Source organism: Phaseolus vulgaris, chromosome 8, assembly GCF_000499845.2.
Source record: "Phaseolus vulgaris cultivar G19833 chromosome 8, P. vulgaris v2.0, whole genome shotgun sequence".
NCBI classification, from domain to species: domain Eukaryota; kingdom Viridiplantae; phylum Streptophyta; class Magnoliopsida; order Fabales; family Fabaceae; genus Phaseolus; species Phaseolus vulgaris.
The window spans coordinates 62,715,024-62,739,171 of record NC_023752.2 but is presented as its reverse complement, the minus strand read 5'-3'; the positions used below and the strand labels follow the sequence as shown (position 1 = coordinate 62,739,171).

The following is a 24,148-nucleotide window of genomic DNA, read 5'->3' as shown; positions in this document are numbered from 1 at the left end:
GATACCCAAGAACAAACATCCATTTCTTTAATATTAAATGGGCCTAATAAATCATGCATCCAAAGTTCCAAAGTAGGACCTTTTAGCCATGTGCTTGTTTGGACCAAAAAAGTACCATCACCCATGTTTTTCTCACATAACTTACCACCTTTCCCTAACTAGAAACTCCACATTAGTTTTTATGCTTTCACCACACTAACTAAAGAGAAAGAAAGCGGAAAGGAGGTACTTCTTGTTCTCATCGATGTGGCACTTCTGATTCTAATACATCTTATAAAAATCTCCACTTTGCATCAACTCATTAACCTATGCTAGTGGCATACCTACTATGAAACCAACATTGTTTTAACATGCTTCACAACACAAGGTAGATGTAACACACAAGTTTCTTCTCAAACATAGATATAGCAAATATATTCTTCGTTGTTGGAGATCCCACGTTAACTAGAGATTAGAGCCTTTCATTGTATATAAGTGGGTGCAAACCTCAATCCTATGAACCGGTTTTATGGTGTTGAGTTAGATATCTTTTTACTAACAGTTAAGTCACAAACAATATTTTTAATCTTAAAGTATTGTTTTATCACATCATTTTCTTTCTTTCTTTTATATAGGATAGTGTTCTCTCTATCTTCTCTTTGTATATAGTTTTGTTTTGAACTATATTTCTAAATTGATTACAATCTTATATATCCAGTCAATTTCTATAATTAACGTATTTCCTTCTTTATAAAATTTTTTTTTTAACTCCAAAAATCGACATTAAGACAATTTCACTACATAACCGAACTTGACACATAACCGCACATGACCTATATGTTTCAGTCTTCCATTCCAACTTTGTTAAATCTTGAGCATCACCCTCTCTCTTTTAGCTGACAATGGTGCAGTTAATTTATAACTTTGGTCACTTATCCTAAAACCATAATCAAAGAAACGAATAAAAGTGTCCTTGGGTAGCTTCTGCAAGTTTCTTCTGAGTAAGACACTGTTTGCTCCATTCTTATTGAAACAGTCCAAGAATAGGGTACCCCACAAGAGTGTATTTTATGGTTCTTATTCCAAATTTGGTGGCTGAACCTTTAATAATTGCATGGCTGAGGATGACAACTATGTATGAACCAATGCAAAACATAATTTATTTGTCCTTCAACAATTATGGAACCCTTTTCACAGCAAAAAAATAAAATGCTTCAACTGGTTTATTTGAATATTCAGCCAAACTTGTCACAACTGGCAAAAGATTTTGCTCTTTCTAAATCATTTTGCCGCCAATAATAGTTTCAACGTAAAAACATAAATGTTAGACAATAACACGTATCATATGAGACACTATTAATACTTTGACAATTCAAAAATAAATAAAGAAAATATTATTTTCACAACTATAAATTGAAATGTACTAATTTATAATTATGATTTGATTAATACAATTTTAATATGGTGTGTGGTTGTTAATATATTATTACTCTTATTCAATAACTTAATAAATTAATATTTTATTTTTTAATTTAAAATGTTTTTTTTTATATTATTATAAGGAGTTGCATGTTCAAGATGTGAAACAATCTTTTTCATAAGACAACTTATATGATATTTTTGCATTAATTACAGTATCCTATCTGAGGATGATAATTGAGATTTAAAATTAATAAACATCCTTAAAAATTATCCATAATGGCTAACATTCTTTCCTATTGCATCGGTTGTAAATAAGTAAGATTTGAATAATATAATAATTTTTTTTCTATATATTGCTGCAATATTTATTGACTTAACCGTAAAATTCTAACTATTTATGTTAATTTTTTAAAATTATAAATAATGATAATACGATTAAATAATTTACATTTTAGTGTACTTTAAAAATATATATAATAAATAGGATATAGAATAATTTTATAGTAATATAAAATTTTACAGATGTATTTTATGTGAAGTGAATTTTTAGTACACGATTAATTTTGAAAAAAAAAATATTATTTAGTAATTTAATATTTGATAAAAGTTATATTACTATACTTTAACACTTTCTTATGTATTTATTAATTAGAGTTTAAAATATCTTTGAAATAGGTTAGCTGTTTGATTATTGTTGTTTATAGGAAATATTTTTATTTATTTTATGAATTTGTCAAAAAATAATTATTTCGTTTTATTGAGTATGAACACCGACACTAAAATTATCACAGTTTTTTCTTTAATACAAGTATAAATCACTTGTCTTGAATCCTTCTCTTTGTCATTGTCGAAAATGTGTCATATTATGGAAGATATTTTAAAACTAAATAACCTTTTGAGAGAATTTCAGTCCAATTCTTTGTATAAAATAAATTTCAGCATCTAGTTGCAAATCAAATCTCATAATAAAGTAAAATATATAATAAAAAAACTATTATTTTATTTTTATAAAAGTTGTTTTTGTTGCTAATCCTTGAACTACTTAAAATCACACATTATAAAGTACATGTTAATCCTAAATTGCACCCTTGTTTAAATTTCCAATTTATGTGACATGAATTTGCTCATTATACTAAAAACTAACTTAACTAAACAAGTTAGTAAGAAAATAATTTTGGATCTACCTCGTCTTTGTCGTCATAGTTAAGAACAAGGTTTTATAATACATTCTTTTAATGTCATTTTGATCATTAAATAAAATCTAGGTTTGTGTCATAATTTCATAGCTTTAATCAATAATTGCATGAAATACTGGGAAGTGATATGAAAAGAAAAGCAGAGAGGTGCATTAGATTAGTGGGAAGCGGGGCCTAAGAGCGTCGGTGGGATTATTCACTCCAACTGCTCAACAACAATGAATCATTCTCTCACTCCGCTTTCAAACACATTTACCTTATTTCAAATTCTTTCGAACTCAATTTATTTGAAAGATAGTATTGATATTGTTTATTTTGAAATTGATATTTCTTATACTTTTCAAATACATTTATTTTATTTCAAATTCTTCTCAACTAGATATTATTCGTTTTAAAAGTCGGTGTTTTTTTCACTTTGTCATTTCAAACCCATTCATCTTATTTTAAATTGTTCATACCACAAATCTAAATGATAACATTAGTAGAATCAATCATCGTATGAGATATTTTTTAGTTTAAAAAGTCAAAATTTCGTTCCAATTTTTAAAAACTTATAAAAGTGAGGTTAGATAAGAGTATGTTTGAAATTTAAAGATAGTAAAAGAAAATGGTAAGATTATGTGAAGAAAATAATGTGTGGTGATGTGTGTGATGAGTAATAAAGGATGATGATGATGGGGTCCATCTCCTACCCAATACCAACCTGGCATTGTTTGTCAGCACACAAAAACACCAAATGAATAGAAAATCATTCACATAAAAGAGTGATAGATAAGTGCTTATGCTTTACTTTTACTTATAAACCCACACTCACACTCTCTTCTCTTCTTCACTCTTCACACTCTTTCTTTCTGTTTTTTCTTTCTTCAAATTACAAGCTAATGAAGAACCTTCTCTTCCTTTTTCCCTTTCTCTTTCTCCTCCTCTCCTCCGCCGCCAGCGCCGCCCACAACATCACGCGCATCCTCGAGAAACACCCAGGCTTCTCCACCTTCAACCACTACCTCTCCGCCACCCACCTCGCCGACGAGATAAACCGCCGCCAGACCATCACCGTCCTCGCCATCGACAATGGCGCCATGAACTCCCTCCTGGACAAGCACCTCTCCCTCCCCACTCTCAAAAACGTCCTCTCCCTCCACGTCCTCGTCGACTACTTCGGCGCCAAGAAGCTCCACCAGATCAACAACAGCACCACCCTCGTCTCCTCCATGTTCCAGGCCACCGGAGCCGCCGCCGGCACCTCCGGCTACGTCAACATCACCAACCTCAAGGGCGGCAAGGTGGGCTTCGCCGCCGAAGACAACGACGGCTCCCTCCACTCCTTCTACGTCAAATCCGTCCAAGAATTCCCCTACTACATCTCCGTCCTCCAAATCAGCAACCCCATCAGCTCCGCCGACGCCGAAGCCCCCACCGCCGCACCCTCCGCCATCGACCTCATCTCCATCATGTCCAAACAAGGCTGCAAGGCCTTCGCCGACCTCTTGCGAGGCTCCAAAGCGCTTCCCTCCTTCAAGGAAAGCATCGACGGCGGCTTAACCGTTTTCTGCCCCACCGACAGCGCCGTCAACGGCTTCGCCCCCAAATACAAAAACCTCACCGACTCCCAAAAAGTTTCCCTTTTGTTATACCACGGCGTCCCCGTTTACCAGTCCCTGCAGATGCTCAAATCCAGCAACGGCATTATCAACACTCTCGCCACAGAGGGAGCCAACAAGTACGATTTCACCGTGCAGAACGACGGCGAAGACGTGAGCTTGAAGACGAAGGTTAACACTGTGAGTATCATAGGCACCCTCATAGATCAAGACCCTTTTGTTGCCTACAAGATCAACAAAGTGTTGATGCCCAGAGAGTTGTTCAAGGCCTCCGACGTGGACGAAGCACCCGCAGAGTCACCAAAGCCTCCGAAGAAGAAGACCAAGAAGGGGGGGCAAGGTTCCTCCGCCGCCGATGCTCCCGCCGACGGACCCGCCTCGGATTCCGACGATCAGAGAGCCGCCGATGAAGACAGCAATGGGGTAAGTGGATTGCACGACGTGAGATTGGTGGCGTTGTTGAGTGTGGTGATTGGATTTTTGAGTCTATGAGAATGATTACACATTCATGATGAACTTCCATGGAGTGTCGGCAGTGTACACAGCTGTGGTCAACCATGATTTCAAAGATTCTTTTTTTTGGTTTTTTTTTTTTATATGTGAACCAAATAAAACAGTGGCACCGACATGTTTGAGGCCATGTGTACCTTTTTTTTTTCGAATCTGGTAGTGTTACAGGTTTTGTATTTATTGTCTGGTTGTTCTTATTTTTATTATTTAATTGGCTTCTTCTTCCTTATTGAGTGTGGGTAGATCTGGTTTGTGCTACCTGCCAGCTGGGATGTGTTCATATAAACAGTTTTACTTTGGTTAGAATTTTAATGTCTTGTTGTATTATTCTACACCCATCTGTTCTATCATATTAGCTTTATCATATCATAATGTATGAGATTCTATCATTATTATTTTTTTAACAACTTCTTTTAGGTTTTTTTAGTTTTTTTCTTGGTTCTAATTCTTTTATGGAAGGTTTGAAAGTTAAACAATTCCGGTATACAACCTGTTATCATGTTATTAAAATAAAAGAGATATTTTCATTATTTTATAAAAAAAATTTAAATTTTGTAAGGAAGTTTGTTCTTTTGTTTTTATTAAATTTCTTTTAGTTTCCTTTTGTTTAACCTATTAACAGCATTTTCCTCTTTATGAATCACACACTTTAATGTTGTATTTGCTATCAGAAGAGGGAATATAAATAAAGAAAAAGTAGGTTAAAAAAGAAATAAATAAATAAATAAAATTAAATATTTCTTTGTTTAACAAATAAAATATAGTAAAACATTTATTATATAATTTGATTTAATTAACTAAAATTAAGAAGGAGAAACCTTTACATAAATAAAAATATATGGAAATAATATAATAATACCACATATTATTTCTCCTCCCTTATCTGTGGAATTAAATCTTAAGTAACTACACTTCAAAATATGAGCTTTTTAACTTCTTTTTTCCTTGTATGTGCATAGATTTTTTAATTACAAGTTTTCATTTCCCAAACACTGTAAGATTTCTTTCAAAAATTAATTTATGTTTTTAATGTTGCATTTATATTTTCTTAATTAAAAATCCACAATACCATATTTTCTTCTTTATAATTTAATTCATTGATTTTTTTAGTTATTGAATTGGTTTTGTTCTACATAAAAAAAACAGTAACTCTTTCAGGATAGGATAATTGTAAAAAAATGTTGTTAGTTAATATTTATCAGTGAATCAAAACCTACTTTATGATGGTAAGAGAAATAGCAAACTTGTTAAAACTATAAAAAAAAGTAACTAATGACATTGGAGACATCTTTAGCTGCTTGAACAACTACTTTTTCTTCAGCAGAACACCAGAATGAAACCAATTAAGTCATGAATTCACCACAAGCAAACAATTTTACTTCCTCATTACACATAGCTTTTCCAGGAACATTTTGCATCTCAATCATTAATATATCTTTTACTTAAAAGACTGATAGAAAAACATAATTGAAAATGTACTATTGCAGTTATTAATTATACAATGGCAGGGGATCCGTATTCTGTGCAGCTACCAACAGACACGGATTCTCTATAATCACAACAGTGACTACTTCAAATCTTAACCATAAAAGACAGTTTTTAAATGCAGAGAATCGCCCCCCCATGGCCTCAGACTTTCAGAAAAACTACCTAGTTCTAACAAAAAGTGTCTGTTCATTTTAGCATTTGTCCACACTAATTTTCTACCTTAACACTCTGCATATCGATATGTCTATTGTTGCTGAAGATGGACTAGTGCACACTGATTTCAGTAAAAAGTCTCGCAGGCCCCACTGATTTCAACTTTTACCATGTGATGGTAAAAAAATGAGAAAAAGGTTTGTCAAGTATAGATGAAACATAATACATAATCAATTATGTATTTCACTCTCTAAAACCTTCATACAGAAGGTAAAAGTTACTGTCCAAGACTATGCTCCCAGATTTCAAAAACAAACTCTCTTTGTGTTCCTAAGAGATCACCCCAATAAAATAATTCTGCATGAATATGTTCAGCTTATAACATGTTCGGATTGACAGTCCTCCTCTCAACAAGAAAACATGATATTAAAAAATTAACAAACAGTAAAATGAAACCATATTATTCATTGGGGAGTAAATAAAGTAAGAAGTATGATATATAAACACCTCTTTTTATCAAACATCTAATGAACATCTCTTATTTCTCTCTCTAGATATCTCTCACTATCACATTATGCTTGTATTTATCTGGCTTTTGTCTCTTTATCTGTCTAGGTGTCTACTAGAATTTGGTGTCCACAAATATTTTGCCATATACAAGTATATGTAGAGGAAACTTGCAAGGAAATGTCAAGCCTGCTCCTTTTTGGAAGCTAACAAAAGGCTGGCATCCCGGTTGCTAAAATACAGATAGGATTTTTTGCCAGATGAAGTACAACTACACACGTTAGAAAAACCAGTGTAGTTGCCATCCAACTTTGAAGAGCATATTTTTTCAACAAAGTCAAAGTTCTCATTTCCTTGCACAAAAGGCTGGGCAGCATAATCTTCAATTGGCATCCACTGAATGAAAAAACGAGCCATATTAGAATGTAAACGAACTAGTTTAAAGAAAACTACTGAAATAACAAAAATTTGCAGGTACCAATGTGAAAATAAAGGATTAAATTAGGCTACAAGCTATAAACTTCTTTGTATGTGTTATTTGTTTCAATTCCAGTTCATACATTTTTATTAATAATTACAACTGCCAACACCGTTTTTCTATTTATAAGGAGTTGCAAATGAAATGGTAAAAACGGTATTTGCATATCTTGTTTTCAATTATCAGCAAATTAACAAAGTGAAAGGTGAAATAGTATGGTATTTTGTTTAGTAAACATCAAAGGCTGTCGGCAGAATGAAAATGTATGATCCTTAAAATGACAATTTATCTGAAAATCAGTGAGATTCTCAATTGATGATACCTTCGCTGCCTCAATTTCCGAAGCCTGAATCTGAATGTCAAAGGATAGAGGTTGCAACATGCACACAAAGAACAAATCTGATTTCTCGAAGAATGACTTGTGGCTTTGCCTGATACCAAAGAGATGAATCAAGAACGGTGAACGTGAATGTGTCACATTCAATATTAATCCATATTTCAGAGAGACAAAAAAATATAAACTATATTTATATGCATAGCAGCACGTTTATTACTTGTGAAAAATATGTATATGAGTACTGATATATTAACACTCTCTCGAAAGTAAAAACATACACTTCACACATTAATAAATTAAAATTTTATTAATTTTTATTTTAGTTTTTAATTTAAAAATATTATTACATTATTATAAACAGTGTCAAATGTATGTTTTTTACTCTTCACAATGTCAACAAAACTTTTCTCATGCTATTTTCAATAGAACACTAAGCATAACAACCATCTTCCATGACCCTACATATTAGTTTATGAAGAAAGTGTCGTGGTCTTACCTGAAAGCTAAAACTTCAACAAACTTCGTCTCTATCTGAAGAAAAGAATAAAAACAATTGCATTACACTTGGAAACAATCCAAAAATTATGTAATAATAAATTTCAAGATTTTAGAAAAAGTAGGTATGAATAAGTTATGAGAAAATTAAGAAAACCCAAAAAATTGACAGCAAGAAGGCATTATAAAAGAAACAAATTAAGCAACGATGGGAGGATCTTATGGTATATGATATATTTAGTAAAGCGTGATAATTTATAAATATTAAATAAACATGAATGCTGGTCTTTAAATGTTTATTAAATTATTTTATTCTTATATTTGAAAACAAAGTTTTGTAAGGAAAATAATAATAACTTTTTAAAATGTTGTACATAATTCTTACATATTCAAAAAGCATTTGTCTTATTTAAAAACATAATAAGTGTGGGTTTGCTGTTATTTTGACCAATCTCAAGAGAAATTTAATATTTTTTTTATAAATTCGACATTACAACTTGACATCTCAATTATACTCGATTATACAACTTAACATCTCAATTATACTCGTACATCATCAGTTATACGGATAACTCATATAACAACTATTATGACAAAAGTATTATTAAAAACTATATATAATGTGTTTGCTTGCTTACCCCTGTCTCTTCTCTGACTTCTCTAACTGCAGCTTCACAAAAATCCTCACCCTGCAAATTGGATCAAAAGTTCAAAACATATATGAAAAGATAATTTTGAAGTTTAACAATTTGGTCTAAAAGATTTGAATGTACTTCATTAACAACTCCTGTAGGCATCTTCCATACACCTGTGCCTCCGAATACGCCATTTCTTTCCTGAACCACAAGCATCTGTCAAACAAAACAAGATAACTTCACCTGTAACGTTTCGAATTTTTTTAAACAGATTGACAAAATGAGCAATCACACCCCGAAAATAATCTCAAACGGGTGTTCTTCCCACTGGCAGAAAAGCTTGAACTTCAAGTAAAAAAAAATGAAAAAAAAAAAAAGATCACCTCCTTCTCGCTGTTAAAGACAAAAGCACCAATACCCACGCGATGTGAAGCATTTGCAGGAAATGTATCAGGAGTATCTGGAATCCAACGCACAAGCATCAAGTAATCTGCCTCAGCATGGTGATACCTAAATCCAGCCTAAAAAGGGAAAATGGCTTCTTCATTGAGAATTAGGCTTTGCAAATAAAGAAATAATCGAATGCATTTTTTTTTACCTTGACTGCAGAATCAACAAGATTTGAATGCAGTATGGGCAACTTGAGCCAGACCCCTTTTTTTCCCTGCAAAACACGCACTGAACGTAAAAAAAACGTTCTATTGGATTGAAATTTGAAAATGTTATGAATGAATCTACCTGTTGCCTCCAATTGTACATTGAAGCTTCCAATATGGAAGAGAAGAATTTAGGATCCATTGGTTCATGATTCTCCACGTTTACAACAACTCCTCCATATTGATCCTCAACTGCACTAAGCAATTCAACCCTTTCAGCTTCCATTTGGGCGTTGAATGACAGGTGTGATTCTATTCTAATTGTAACCTAAAACTTTCAAGAAATTGTGGTTGCTAACCAAAAAGCTTGAGCTTCAACGATTAGAGGAGCAATTTATAATCTGCGAAAAGGTAACATTTGCATGTCGATTGAAAGTCACAGGTATTCGTCACAAAATTGCCTTAGATTGAAAAACACCCGCGTTGCGTGAGAGCATTGAATAAGCTTTTCAAATCTCTGAATTGTTATGCGGAACGAAACTGTGTAGAAAAATACTAAGTTGAATTGCTCCTTCCTATTTAAGTAAATTAGTTGAAAGACTTTCGGTTATGACTATGAAACATAAAAGTTCATTCTTCAACTACTTTTTTGAAGATTTCTAATATATTTTGGCATTGTTGAAACAGGGGTTAGGAATAGTCAATGAGTACAAATTTTCGCTAAGTTTTAAGGATTTTTATTATTAATGTTTATTTCTTCCGTGTAAATTTCCTTTGTTGCCTATTGAAAAGCATAAACGCGTCTCATCACTATCACAAACTTGACCTGATCCAAAATTGCCAGCCATGTCAATCTTTAATGTTACCATGCAACTGTTTCTGCAACTTGAAACTTTGCATGGCATTAAACAGTCATCGCAAAGCTAAACTAGGGACCAATTTCCATCATACATTTAATAGATTTAATCCTGATTCAGTTACCAAGTTACAAAATATTGTCCTATTGAATGATACGGTACACCTAGTTCTCACCAAGTTCTTCTATGTCATGACTCCTCTTCAGCTTCAGCAGAAGCAATTTCTGAATCCAATTTGTTTATTAATTCCTCGCTTACATGCTTAGAAACAGATATCATATCAAGAATGATGCTTGGATCCAGCCCTACACCTCCTCGTTTGGCTATGCCACAGATGTGCCCTTGCCTATTAACAGAGATGGAAACAGCAGAGCTCATTTGTGATTCCTCTTCTGATGTTGCATCCACAATATAGTGCCTCCCAATCTAGAAAGCAGAGATGGTAAGAAATTATCACAAGTATGGTCAATGTGAGAAGATAGCACATGTTACCTTAGTTAGTGTAACTATGACAGGGACTCCAGATGTGTCAAACTGCAGAAACTCTTCGTCGCTTACATCAACTTCTGGTTGCTCATCATTTGATGCTCCAGCAGCAACTTGGACTCTTGGAATACCTGTATTGCACAAAGCAGCCTAAAAGAACAATAGTTATTATTAGCTGCAAAGGGGTTTTTCCAGTTAATTCTGAAAATATGTTTGCATTCTCTGATTCACAACTCAACATCATGGTATTAAGGAAAGCCATGAGAAAAATCTCCATGGCTGATAGCAATTTGGTCAGTGATATTTATTATAAAGATTCAAGAAAACAGCTAGTAAAAGGATATTTTTAACTTTGGCTTAATGAAACAACTAGATAAAAGACTAAAAGTTTCAGGTATCTAACTTTTAACCGTTTCTTATATAAGTCTTTTCAAACAGCCCACATGGCATCAATGGCTAAACTATGGAAATGAACAAGAAAACTTGTGAAGTAAACATTAAAAATTGACAACATCATAAACGGATGATCTCTGCAGTGCTAATTACTATAACCAGAAATCCATCACTGTCATCTTTCCAGCTTTTATGGTATATTAACCTATTTTCGTTTTAGGTTGTACCTTAATGGCAGCAGCTAGGGCATCCAACAAATTTCCATCTGAACTAACAACAAGCCCATCAATGTAGAGATCCCAACAAATTTTTCCTTCAACGACAATAAGTGATGAAAGGTCAATGCCAGCACCTGAGGAAAAATCCATGAGTTCAACAGATATATTAAAAAGAGGCGACAACATGGAAGGAAAAGCATATGGTTGTGAGGATAATCTTCACCCAAGAAGGAAATAGACCTGCTCCACTTTTACCACCCAAGAGACAGTCTTGAAGAGCAATTGACAGTTCTGCTGCCAACTCATCACCCCCTCTACCCTATATGCAAGCCAGAGAAATAATGTACCAAATAGAAAAGTAACTTTGAAACATTAGAAGGAATATATTGAACAAAAATGACAAATAACAGAACAACAATAGCAAACATTATTACTGATGAAAACGTAAAGGTTATTAATCCAAGGCACCATTTAACTATAATTAGAGTTTTTAAGGATCAATTTATTTGGTTTGCTCTCAATGTCAATGATCATGGTACTTAAAGTTGAATGACACGAAAAAAGAAGAGAAGCAAGAAAAGTAATATAGAATACGCAACCTCAAAGGCTGGCTCTGCAGTCGAACTGCAATCAATATATATAGAGGCCTTTCCTTTGTCAGGTTGCAACAAGCTTGGTTTTCCAAGTTCAGCCTGCATTGTGTAGCCAATATATCATGGTTAGTAAAATAACACGTTCAATTTACAAAAATTGTTTATAGTATTAAGCAAAAGGATATTAAAAGTCAAGAAATAAGAGACAAACATTTAACTTTTAACCAACCTTAATACTGGCAATGACATCTGTGGCGCCAATTCTGACTCGAGCAGAACCATTTGCCTGCCAACCACTTAGTTTATCAAACGAACAGATTAAAACTATTTAAAAAGAGAAAAAATTCAATGGTCTGCCAAGGTCAAATCATCATGACAGCCAGCCAAATGTCAACTGATTAAAGTATTACCTGGGGAATCACTCCAGTTTCAACCAGGATTGGTCGATATGCCAATCTCTTTCTACCATCACATCGAAGATCATGAGCAATGCCACCTTGTATGAAATGTTTTTCTCCAAGAGATAAACCCACCATTCCTGCAAAACAAGAGTTATTTTTTGAAACTTTGCAACTACAAGTACAAAGTGGAAACTCTTAAATACTCTGTTATTAAACTATTTCTGTATCAAGCATATTTGTCAAGCCAAGATAGCAGTGTACCACTGCATTACAGTCTAAGTAGTAAGTATATATTTTCTGATTATCCATAAAATTGCTGTTGGGAACAAAATGATCTTATTAATAAAGTTTATCACTTCTCAATTGAAATTCTTAGAACTTGTGTACATCTTAGTAGTATGCTTCCCTCCATGTGGAACAATATATTCTAAAACCATTTAGAATGATTTTCCCAACCTGCCGTTGAGTTACCAAAAGGCAGAAAGTCATTAACTTGAAATAAGGAAACCAATCCTAACTCAAGTATCTCAAATGCTTGTCATCATTGGCTATTTCTTTCACTGATTTGTCCAACACAGTCCCTTTCTATACACAGGCAATAAACTCAACAGCTAAATGTTCTAACGGCTACATTCTACTCAAAGAATTAGGATCAATAGACAAAACACAAATAATAGGTCTATGGCCTTATATTAAAAAAAAACGCAAGGGACCTGAGTTTCGAGAAGCACTAGTATCATATGCCACATCACAAACACTCAAAATAGAGAACAAAAAATTTACAGGACCTGAATTTTCTTCTAAACTTTAATTTTGAATTGGTATTCCTGAAACCAATCATCATAATACTCACAAAGAACTTCAAGACCAAAATGGCCTTCCTAAGTCTAACCTTAGGACCACAATATCCAGATAACAGCAGATATAAGCATTGACAAGGCTATAAACACATGAACCAAAATTAACATCAACGTGGAACCATGTAGCTTATGGTACACAAGCAAGATAAAAATCTTAAACTGAAAAAATTGTTAAAAACCTGAATTTGAACAGGGAAAATGTTAATCAACAGCGTTTATCGCGATTGCTTCACTGGTTTTGAAGCAGAAAATTGGCTCCACAAAACCCCAAACCCTAGACAAGAAAATGCACTAAGCTTTGCAATACCTTCGAGTTTGAAGCACACAATTGGCTCCACAAACACCTAAACACAAAAAAGAGAGTTTGTGTTGTGAGATTTTAGGTGGGTTTCTGAGTCAAATGATACAAAATGCAATTTTGTATCATTTGAAAATTATAAAAACAAAAAGGGTCCAATATTTTGAGAAATTAAAATCAAATTCTACATATTAATGCAACATGTTTTACCCATTAAATAATTAAAATTGAATAAAACATATATTTGTCTTTAGAATATCACTCTCTCTATTTAGAATAACTAAATTATACGAATAATCTTTAAAATAATAAAAATCATGTTATATAATCCCCTAAATTCTGAAAAAAAATCAAAATTATTTCTTTCGAAATATTAATTACTATCAAATGCTATTTTAAAATTTAGCAACTCATAGTATGTGAAACAATTACATGAGTTGAAATTTTTTCATGACTTTGTTTGAAATTGAACGGAAATGATTTCTTTGTATGTTGATGGACCATCTCTTTGAAAACAGCCATACATGTTGAATTGTGTTGTTCTTGCTTGTTTACTTAATCTAACCATCCAATCAATAAACATCAAGTGAAAGTGAAAGAACAGAAAGAGAGAAAACAGTCATAGAATTTTCATTTAATAGTTCTACCTTTTCTGTTTACGTTACGTGAGGAAAATTATTATATCTTTAATATCTAATTATTAATAATATTTGTATAAATTAATTTACTCATAATTTTATATATTATAGATACATTAAATAACTAGTGAGACACAATGAGGTGAAGATTTAGAATAATAAATTGAAGGTTAATGTTTTTAATTTTACTACATGAATATGTAGTAAGTTCTATGTGTTATTTGATATTTGTGGTCTATGGAGTTCGAACACGCCTCTTACATGGTATGTTCGTGTGTTGGACACATATCGACACGGACACTTGCAAAACACTTGTATGACACGTATCAATGAAATGTCTAATTTAAAAAGTATTTATTAAATTTTTAACAATTTTAGTACAGTTCTAACACAATTTTAAAAAGGAGAAATACATTAATTTTTTAAAAAACTCAAACTTATTGTATAATTATAATTATAAAAATAAGGAACAAATCATTTTAAATATAAAAAACATATTTCTGCTAACAAAACATACTTGTGCACATACATATATAAATCGGTGTTTCCGTATCCTACATTTTAAATATTATAGATATTTTTGTCGCCGCTATTGTGTCTATGTTTCATAGTTTGTGGCTAAGTGAGGAACAAGGCAATTAATGAAAAACAGATATGTTTTCCGTTTTGTCGTTAACAACGTTAAGAGGTAGTAGAGTCTTACACGTACCAAAGCAACTGTGTTTTCCGTTTTTGTCCTTAGCACCCAAACTGAAGCAGATGTCAGTTACTTGAACTGTTCCATTTAAAACTTAGAAGCAACAACATGTTACCTTGTCCCTCTTCCATTCTAATTCTGCCTTTCACCATAAACATACCAACACGTTTTTTCTTTCTGCTTCAGAAAAATTATGCTATATGTTGCCAACTTCTAAGGTTTGTTCAACCTCTATTCACTGAAGTCCAGAGATACACAACAGGTACAATCATTTTGATTCCACTGGTTTCAATTTGCTTAACTATTTCTTTCAATTCTACGTGAATATTTGTTACTGCAATACTGTTTTGAGTTTATGCAACACTTTTTTTAATATGATTACTGGTTGCTTCTGATCATTGGTGACTAAAATAAATGATTTCAAACTGAGTTTCATCACAGTATTTGATCTTGCTTTTTGAACTTGATTGGTTCACTTGCCATGATGCATAAGATTAACAAACTTTTTCTTCTTTTCAACCACATAAAATCATGTTCACCAAGTTCATGACCTACTTTATTATGTTTTTTAAACACTTTAATGTGTTTGCAATGATTATGAGATGAACACACCATGATTTTTGGAAGAGCCTATAACTTGACCTTTGAAATTTATATCACTGATACGAGTAGTACAACCTATGAGGCTCAGACACTCTTCTTAAATAGTGTGTCCGTATCGGACACCGACATTCGTAGGATATATATATCGGTGAAATGTCCAATTCAAAAAATATTTTATTGAATTTCTGACAATTCTAGCACGTTCTAACACAATTTTAAATTAGAAAAATACATTAATTTTCTAAAAACTCAAACTTATTGTATAAATTTTTATTGTGATTATAAAAATAAGATACAAATCCTTTTGAACCAGCTAAGAAAAATGTCTTTCTGCTAAAAAAAAATATTGAAACATACTTACACAAATTTTTATTATCAATTTATATAATATATAAATCTGTATCTTGTATCCTACATATTAGAGATTATACATATCTCCATGTTCGTGTAGTATCAGTGTTTGTGCTACATAAAGTACAACACATTCAAATATGGATTTGGCCTTGTCTGCAGAGTTCATAAACTGATTCAGCATGTGTCATTTCTTTTCCTCACTGTTTCCCTGTGTTCAGTGTTTCTTTTTCCTCACTGTTTCCCTGTGTTCAGTGTTTCTTTGTAAGGTGACTTAGACGACAAAAACAATGGCCATGCAAGGTTGTTATTGTCATCATGTGAAGTTGGTAACTGAAAGAAGAACATTAGACAGTCTAAGTTTTTCAGGCTCAGTTTCGGTCAATAAACTGTCAAAGAATACTAGGATAAGAACGTGTGATCCATCAGGGAACAATCAGTTTGCAAAGCTTCTGCTCGTGAGAATGCGTCAGACAGAATTGCCTTTGCCTGCATCAAAGAATGGAGCAGCAAATGGTAGAGAACAGAAAGTGGTTAAAATGGTACGCACAACTGAGCTAGTGAACAGAAAGACTATGTCAGTGAATAAGATGAAGACAGTGAATGGTTCAGCTTCGAAGGTTAATGGGGAAAATCAAGTGAGAAAAAACCTTATGACCAAGACAGTGAAGTCTAGAACTAGAGCTTCTAAAGAACTTCCATCATTGGAAGAGCTAAAGATCTTACCCTCAGATGAAGGTTTCAGTTGGGCCAATGAAAACTACAGCTCTTGGCAGAGGTCTATTGATGTTTGGTCTTTTGTTGCTACTTTAAGAATTCGGATTCTGTTGGACAACTCAAAATGGACATATTTGAGAGGCTTCACAGAAGCAAAACAGGTAGGTTCTGAATTTTGTTAGTTGCCAAAAAAGTAAAATACCATTTTCCATTCTGAGTTGAATTGTAGTCCTAGGTGGTGGAAAAAAGTTACTGTTTTATTTTTATATAATTGGTCTTGGACATGTTTTTGTTTGTGTCTGTATTTCTGTGTTTGTGTCTGTGTTTTACTGAGATTGTTTTTAACATTTGTTCAGAAAAGCAGAAGGCGGAAAACTGCCTCATGGTTAAGGGAGTGTGTATTGCAGCTTGGTCCAACTTTCATTAAACTTGGTCAGTTGTTATCAACAAGGTCAGATCTATTTCCACGTGAATTTGTGGTTGAGCTCGCAAAATTGCAGGTATTCCTGCAGTTCTTTTCAGGCTCATCATTGTAGACATGTCATATTGCTCAGACTTTAATTATCCACTGTCTCTTTATGTAATAAATCTTCCTCTCATTTTCTATATAAAAAGAATTTGTGAGGAAGAGAAAAACAAGCAAGTGAGAAGAGCAATATAAAGATAAATGAAAGAATAGAGATCCACCATAGTGTGAGATTAGAAATCCAAGTGAGAGACTGAAGAAACTTTGTATTTCATCCTTGTTGGGTGAGATTGACTATTATCCTCGAGAGAAACAAATATTGTAATCCTATTTCACAGTGGAGACATTTTCTAAATTATGTTTCGTGGGTTTTATTTCTCAACTAGAGAAGGTTTTCCCACATTAAAATTCTCTCGTTGTCATTATTCTCTTTTATTCTATTTTCTTCTATTTGCTCATTGCTTCTGCAAGTGCTTTGTTTTGTATCTACATTAAAGAGGGAGAATTAGTTATGATTTTCCGAACAAAAGTGCTACATTTTGATGTCAGGTTTGACATTACTATAATAAAGAGTGTTTTTGAAAATTATCTCACTAAATAGATTGAATCTAATAAGATTTATTTATATTTTGGAGTAGTATACAAAGAGTTTTATTTAATAACAGTATAACATTGTACAGGACATGGTTCCTGCCTTCTCTCCAAAGAAAGCAAGAAAATTTATTGAGAGTGAATTGGGAGCTCCCATTGACATGTTATTTAAAGAGTTTGAAGATCGACCAATTGCTGCTGCTAGTCTCGGGCAGGTGTTTGATTCTACTCCTGCAGATTTATATTTTGGTTAAACTAAAAAATTGTCATACACTTCATATTACTCATTTTGATTCGTACATAAAAAATACAAATATCCATTATTATCTCAAACTAGAACGTTTCTTCCATCTTGTAGCTAAACTGATGAGCTTTTAAATTACTGTTGTTATTAATATTGTAACATCAATTTTTGTGCCACATGAGTTTGTAGGTTCATCGTGCTATTCTGCATAATGGAGAAAAAGTAGTGGTCAAAGTTCAAAGGCCAGGTCTGAAGAAGCTTTTTGACATTGATTTGAGTAAGTTGTGGCCATTTTGTTTCTGCCATTAACAACACCTTGAGGTTTTGATTAAGAGGTGGACTTTAAGTCTAACTCAACCTCTAGAGAGTAGCATGATAAGCACAACAAACAATCGTTAGGATAAACTCAAAATGATTTTGATATCAAAGTGGACTTTAGGCCTAATTCAACCTCATAAAACCATCTTATAATGTGAGGTTTGCATCCACTTATATATTATGAAATGTCTTAATCTTTAGTCGATGTGAGATCTCCAACAATGTTACCAACTATCAATAATTAATCCAAAAGCCTGGACTGTTAGGCGCAGACTTTACCGTTTGGTATCAAAGACTTTGATTTCATTGCTTCTACTCGCTTTCAATGTATTCCTAAAAAATTGGTTGAAGTGTAAGTAAACTCTACAAATACTAATCTATTATAATTTTGGTTCTATATATATGATAGATGTGGAATCTGCAACAGTATTTGTTTGACACACTTCTTTGTTTGAAGACACTCTAAGCTGAATAAGGGTATATAAAGTTTAAGGATTACAATTTAGTGAATTATTTTGTTTGTGATTCTCACATGTTTGCTTGCTCTATCCAGAAAACTTAAAGCTGATTGCAGAGTATTTCCAGAGAAATGAAACTTTCGGGGGTCCACTTAGAGATTGGATTGGAATATATGAGGAATGTGCAACGTAAGTAATAAGCGTGCAAGTATACTGTTATGGAGATTTCGTGCAGTAAAGCATATGTTAAACTGTGTTCATTGCATTTCAGTAATTTCACCTTCTATTCATTACTATATCTTCCAATGTTTCCTATAATTTATAGTGTTTCTGTTTGAGAACTCACCTTATAAACCGGTTTTATAAGGTTGAATTAGGTTTAAAGTTCATTTTCTGATATGGTATCAGAATCATCTAGAATTTATCGTTGATCACTCTATCGGATCACTCACTATATAGTCTCAAGTACGATAGTTAAACTTAAAGTTCACTTGTTAATAGTTTCATATTCCATTTTGCAGTATTCTGTATCAAGAAATTGATTATATAAATGAAGGAAAGAATGCTGACAGGTTCCGACGAGATTTTAGAAACATAAAGTGGGTTCGAATTCCTGTAAGTTTCTTGCCTGTGAAAAATTTTAATGTCTAATAATTCTATTTTATTTTTAATTTTGACCACATCTCCATTTCTTTTGTTGTAGTTGGTATATTGGGATTATACTGCCTTAAAGGTGTTGACCATGGAGTATGTACCAGGTTTTCATCTTCACTAATGCATGTTCCCTTGTTTCTCTTTTTATGACATTGGTGTTAAGAGAGTTATGCATGAGAACTTGTTGGATACACGTCAATTAGAGATTAGAACATTTCATAATATCTTATAAGTCGGTTTTATAAAGTTGAGTTAAATTTTATGACAGGTATCAAAATAGACCAGGTGGATACATTAACTTCGCGTGGTTATGATCGATTACGAATCTCTTCACGTGCTACTGAGGCATACCTGATTCAGGTGCACAATCTAATAGTAACATCTGCTATGTTGAATATGGTTTTCTTTTTGGTTACTCTTTCTCTAGAAGATAGGTGTTGCTAGCACTCATGTAACTGAAAACATTGAGTTAATAAACTGTCACTTTGTTTTTGTCTTACAGATATTGAGAACAGGTTTCTTTCATGCGGATCCTCATCCTGGAAATCTTGCAATTGATGTGGACGAAGCAATTATTTATTATGACTTTGGCATGATGGGAGAGATCAAATCTTTTAACCGAGAGAGACTGCTTGAACTTTTCTATGCTATGTATGAAAAGGATGCCAAAAAGGTCTTCATTTTGTACTACCCTTGGATAATTTAAATTTAGAACATTGTTTTTTCCTAAAAACTAACAAGAAATCACAACTTGCTATCATGATAAGCTCTTTTGATAGAGTGTTGATATCCATTTGTTTAATTTTCTGATGACTTTGCCTCAATGGCTTAAAATGACTCTTTCTTGCCTCCACCTAGAAAAGATACTCTGATGCTCAAGTCAGTAAGAACATAAAAATATAGTGATTATAATGTAAAATATGAGTTGGAATTACTCCCTGTGAGTTGTTGTTCTCATGTTGTTGTTATGTCTCAGAGTTGTTCCTCTTGTCTGAGTTCTAATTGTATTTGCTTTGAATACAACTACAAATTTCAATCCAGCTAACCAGTGATTATCTACAGCATAAAGGAATTTGCGATTGGCATAACTTTAACTGAGAAACTTTACTATCCATCTTCACACTTCACAATGATGCAGGTTATGCAACGCCTTATAGAGCTGGGAGCCCTCCAACCTACTGGGGACCTGTCTTCAGTAAGAATGTGAACTACTTGCTGTTCAAATATTCCAATTCTTGTCTTCACACTTGGCTTCATAAATGATAAGTTTGCCTTCCAGGTGAGGAGATCTGTGCAATTTTTCCTTGACCATTTGCAAAGCCAGGCACCAGATCAGCAGCAGACCCTTTCTGCAATTGGGGAGGTTGGTCAACATTGTTATATTTGATCAGTGAATTCATAATATTTTGGCTGTTTGTTTCAATGGAGTGAAACCATGGATATAAGCTGAAGATGGATCATTATTGTTTTTCACTTGGTTACAACAAATTATCTAGAGAATCTTCAGTCCACAAGTTATTATTTATTAAGAACTGTACTATGCCTAACTCAACCTCATAAAACCGACTTATGAGATAAAGTTTGCATCCACTTAAATATTATGAAATCTTACCTCATAAGTCAATTTTAGTTTTATGAGATTGAGTTAGACTTAAAAGTTCATTTCTTAATATTATTCAATGTTTTCTGTGTCAGGATTTATTTGCAATAGCACAAGACCAGCCATTCCGTTTTCCATCTACCTTTGCCTTTGTTCTGAGGGCGTTTTCAACACTTGAAGGTGTGCACTTCCCAAAGAGCTTATTTTCAAAACATCAACTTAAAGTAAGTTTCAGTAATGATTCTTTCATTTTTCTGACAGGTATAGGTTACACACTCAATCCAAATTTCTCCTTTGCAAATATTGCTGCACCCTATGCACAGGTTCAAAGTTCAGATACTCCATGAACAATTATTGTTCTCATACTGCATTAAAATGCAGTGCTCACACTTTCTTCCTACGTTACAGGAACTTTTAGATATAAGGCAAAAACAGATTACTGCGCCACAGCTTGTGGAGGAGATAAGAAAGCAAGCAGATGATGTACCACACCCCTATAGTTTCTTTATAGTTTTTTTTTCTACCATGATTTTACACTTACTGTCTATGAGGCTTAGACAAGCCTCTTAAATGGCGTGTCTGTGTCGGATACGCGTATCGGATACTGACACTCGTAAGATACTCGTAGGACACTTATCCATGAAGTGTCTAATTCAAAAAATATTTGTGAGATTTCTAACAATTCTAGTACGATTTTAACACAATCTTAAAAACGAATACATCAATTTTCTAAGAACTTAAACATATTGTATAAATTTTTATTATGATTATAAAAATACAGAACAAATCAGTAATCAAAAACATCTTTCTATTAAAAAAAAACTGAAACATACTTGTACACATAAATCTTTATTGTCAATTTATATCATATTTATATACATATTGTATAAACTATATAATATATAGATATGTGTCTCAGTATCCTACATTTTAAAGATTATACGTATCTTTGTGTTCGTATTTGTGTCCTATCAGTATATGTAGCTTATGACATTGTGCAGTGTGCTTTCACTTGAATTGATATCCCTGGTGCAATGCTTTTAGGCTAGATCCTATACCATGTCAATGCCATACAGAGTCCAAAGAATAGAAGAGTTTACAAAGCAACTTGAAGCAGGGGATCTAAAACTTCGAGTCCGAGTGCTAGAGGTCAGTTTATTCACTTTTTGTTACATTATTTATATAGCTTTTCTCATTCTAAAATGACTTATAGTAGTTTCACACTATCACAAAGTTTTCTCTGGTGTTAACAAAAGGGACTAGAACATAACTTTTATGAACTGTGAGATCATTGAACTTGTTTTGGTAGTCTGAAAGAGCTGCAAGAAAAGCAACAACTCTACAAATGGCAACAATGTATACTGTATTAGGAGGAACTCTGCTAAATCTTGGTATCACTATGAGCAACCAAGGCAATGCAGCTATGGGAAATGGCTCTTTCATTGCTGCAGGTGATTGTGTTATGAAGCTTATTGTGGAATCATGTTCAAATTTCTTCATATGGCTGATAGGTGCAGCATTTGAATGTGCAGGTATTTTTATGACACTGTTTGTGAGATCCATGCAAAGGGTAAAGATGCTTGATAAGTTTGAAGAAATGATATAAAATTGCTTACCATTAAATTCCATTCTTTTAGGCTTGTGTAAACTTCCCCTCGTCTCCATTTTCTTACATGTAAACATTCAGTTTTTTTCTTTTAACTACACAAACGTATTGCAAACTTCACGATATCGGACACACCTCTTAAATGGTGTGTTCGTGTCGGACATAAGTATTGGAAACGATACTCGTACGACACTTGTAAAACATAGATCAGTGAAGTATCAAATTTAAAAAATATTTGTTGGATTTCTAACCATTCTAATACGGTTCTAAGACAATTTAAAAAAAAATACATTAATTTTCTAAACATTCAAATTTACTGTATAAATTTTTATTATGATTATAAAAATAAGGAACAAATCCTTTTGAACCATTCATGAGAAACATTTGCTAAAAAAACTGAAATATACTTATGCACATAAATTTTTATTGTCAATTTATATAATTAATAATTATATAATATATAGATTCGTATATTCGTGTCCTACATTTTAGTAATTATACGTATATTTATGTTTGTGTCCATGTCGTATCCATGTTTATACTACAGAGATGATGATTATGCCAAGCAAATAATTTAATAGCTAAAACAAAAAAATAAATCTCACCAGATCAATTTTGTAAAGTTAACTTAAGTATATTAAGATGATTCTAAAGGTATTTAGAGTTTAATTTTATCAAATTCATTAAAAATGTGTTGAGAAATATATATTGACTATAATATAAAAGTAAATGTAAATATAATTTTACTGTGAGATTGAATTACTCTTAAATTTCACTTTGTTAGTATAATAAATTTATTTATAATTTTTCTTTCAAACCCAATAATCTGATAGAAAAAATCATTTTTAACTAAACAAATTTTGTTTTCATTACAATTCTCACCTATTTCTCCTATGTCGTTTCTAATCCACCTATTACTTGTCTCTTGTGGAAAGAAAAATCAAGAAAAAGACGTATATATGGTTGGCAAATAATATTATTAATTATTTATTGACTTAAGAAACTCCTATTTAATGTAATATACTACATTAAATGACTAATGCATTAATTCTTTATTGACTTAATGCAGAATAATACAGTATTAAGAACTCGTGGTGATATATCTTTTCAATCAAGGCATTTTTATTTATTTTACTTAATTTAATATTTGAGTTGTTCATCATAAGCTTACAGTGCTATGAACACCTTCCAAATAGGGAGAATATGATATAAAAAATTATTACTTTTTTTTGTTAAAAGGAATATTATTTTTGTTTCCTATTTAAAGGTATTATGTAATTCTTGTTTATTAAACATTTTTAACAAAAATACATTCCATTTCTTGGTTCTAATTTATCATATTTTTTTAAAAAAAATCACTTTTATAGTTTAACCACGAATCCTACAATTAGCATAGAGAACTATTAGAGGTAGATTTGGAGAGACTTCGAGAAAACCAAGCTTTAATCGAATGAATACTTTAAAGAATTGCAGTCAAACTTGTTTAGAAAACACGAGCTTAGTTTACCTGCATAAATTTTTTCGATACTCAAATTAGTAAGAGTTAGAAAACTTTTTAAAAATATTTGATGAGTAATAAAAGAGCAGATGAGTGAGAACAATTATATACTCGTCTAAGTTAATATTCAAAGATAAATTGTTATCTAGCTTATTAAGAATAGGAAAGAAGATACATTTATTATGCAATTTTTAAGGTTTATTC

General features: G+C 32.5%; 4 protein-coding genes across 5 annotated transcripts; 2 read left to right on the top strand and 2 right to left on the bottom strand.

Moving 5' to 3' along the window:
- Positions 1-3,345: 3,345 nt before the first annotated feature.
- On the top strand, positions 3,346-5,097 carry LOC137823520 (fasciclin-like arabinogalactan protein 2). The gene has a single exon (XM_068628696.1). It carries the CDS (start codon positions 3,479-3,481, stop codon positions 4,688-4,690), a length of 1,212 nt encoding a protein of 403 aa, XP_068484797.1. The 5' UTR covers positions 3,346-3,478; the 3' UTR covers positions 4,691-5,097.
- Positions 5,098-6,775: 1,678 nt separating this feature from the next.
- On the bottom strand, positions 6,776-10,095 carry LOC137825889 (nudix hydrolase 2-like). Its single transcript, XM_068631691.1, has 8 exons — positions 9,540-10,095; positions 9,400-9,465; positions 9,185-9,322; positions 8,940-9,017; positions 8,805-8,855; positions 8,168-8,202; positions 7,657-7,765; positions 6,776-7,252 (listed from the first exon to the last, which is right to left on the bottom strand). The coding sequence occupies exons 1-8, from the start codon at positions 9,681-9,683 to the stop codon at positions 7,040-7,042; spliced, it is 834 nt and encodes a 277-aa protein (XP_068487792.1). The 5' UTR covers positions 9,684-10,095; the 3' UTR covers positions 6,776-7,039.
- Positions 10,096-10,208: 113 nt separating this feature from the next.
- Positions 10,209-13,652, bottom strand: LOC137825888 (uncharacterized). Of its 2 annotated transcripts, none has more exons than XM_068631689.1 (8): positions 13,513-13,652; positions 12,355-12,482; positions 12,174-12,230; positions 11,951-12,043; positions 11,592-11,670; positions 11,361-11,485; positions 10,747-10,890; positions 10,209-10,680 (listed from the first exon to the last, which is right to left on the bottom strand). In XM_068631689.1, the coding sequence occupies exons 2-8, from the start codon at positions 12,478-12,480 to the stop codon at positions 10,444-10,446; spliced, it is 861 nt and encodes a 286-aa protein (XP_068487790.1). In that variant the 5' UTR covers positions 12,481-12,482; positions 13,513-13,652; the 3' UTR covers positions 10,209-10,443. The 2 variants fall into 2 exon arrangements, with proteins under 2 accessions (XP_068487790.1, XP_068487789.1); XM_068631688.1 differs by having other exon boundaries at positions 13,385-13,630.
- A 1,275-nt stretch (positions 13,653-14,927) lies between these two features.
- On the top strand, positions 14,928-22,696 carry LOC137825873 (protein ACTIVITY OF BC1 COMPLEX KINASE 7, chloroplastic-like). The gene is made up of 18 exons (XM_068631671.1): positions 14,928-15,100; positions 16,048-16,670; positions 16,866-17,009; positions 17,656-17,781; positions 18,000-18,087; positions 18,682-18,775; positions 19,108-19,201; positions 19,290-19,344; positions 19,509-19,600; positions 19,743-19,913; positions 20,379-20,435; positions 20,520-20,603; positions 20,936-21,020; positions 21,102-21,163; positions 21,249-21,323; positions 21,885-21,989; positions 22,150-22,291; positions 22,373-22,696. Exons 2-18 carry the CDS (start codon positions 16,083-16,085, stop codon positions 22,444-22,446), a joined length of 2,136 nt encoding a protein of 711 aa, XP_068487772.1. The 5' UTR covers positions 14,928-15,100; positions 16,048-16,082; the 3' UTR covers positions 22,447-22,696.
- The last annotated feature ends 1,452 nt before the right edge of the window (positions 22,697-24,148 follow it).

What these genes read in the sequence shown, in the direction of transcription:
- LOC137825888 (XM_068631689.1), bottom strand. Translation starts at nt 12,480, where the DNA reads ATGGTGGGTTTATCTCTTGGAGAAAAACATTTCATACAAGGTGGCATT. An exon ending in CTGCAGAGCCAGCCTTTGAG is followed by an intron (nt 11,671 to 11,950) that starts GTTGCGTATTCT and finishes GCTTGCATATAG; the next exon opens with GGTAGAGGGGGTGATGAGTT. An exon ending in GGGTGGTAAAAGTGGAGCAG is followed by an intron (nt 11,486 to 11,591) that starts GTCTATTTCCTT and finishes ATTTTTCCTCAG; the next exon opens with GTGCTGGCATTGACCTTTCA.
- LOC137825873 (XM_068631671.1), top strand. Translation starts at nt 16,083, where the DNA reads ATGGCCATGCAAGGTTGTTATTGTCATCATGTGAAGTTGGTAACTGAA. An exon ending in ATGAAAAGGATGCCAAAAAG is followed by an intron (nt 19,914 to 20,378) that starts GTCTTCATTTTG and finishes ACAATGATGCAG; the next exon opens with GTTATGCAACGCCTTATAGA. An exon ending in GGCGTTTTCAACACTTGAAG is followed by an intron (nt 21,021 to 21,101) that starts GTGTGCACTTCC and finishes TTTTTCTGACAG; the next exon opens with GTATAGGTTACACACTCAAT.
- LOC137823520 (XM_068628696.1), top strand. Translation starts at nt 3,479, where the DNA reads ATGAAGAACCTTCTCTTCCTTTTTCCCTTTCTCTTTCTCCTCCTCTCC.
- LOC137825889 (XM_068631691.1), bottom strand. Translation starts at nt 9,683, where the DNA reads ATGGAAGCTGAAAGGGTTGAATTGCTTAGTGCAGTTGAGGATCAATAT. An exon ending in TTGTTGATTCTGCAGTCAAG is followed by an intron (nt 9,323 to 9,399) that starts GTAAAAAAAAAT and finishes TTCCCTTTTTAG; the next exon opens with GCTGGATTTAGGTATCACCA. An exon ending in AAGTCAGAGAAGAGACAGGG is followed by an intron (nt 8,203 to 8,804) that starts GTAAGCAAGCAA and finishes TCTTTTCTTCAG; the next exon opens with ATAGAGACGAAGTTTGTTGA.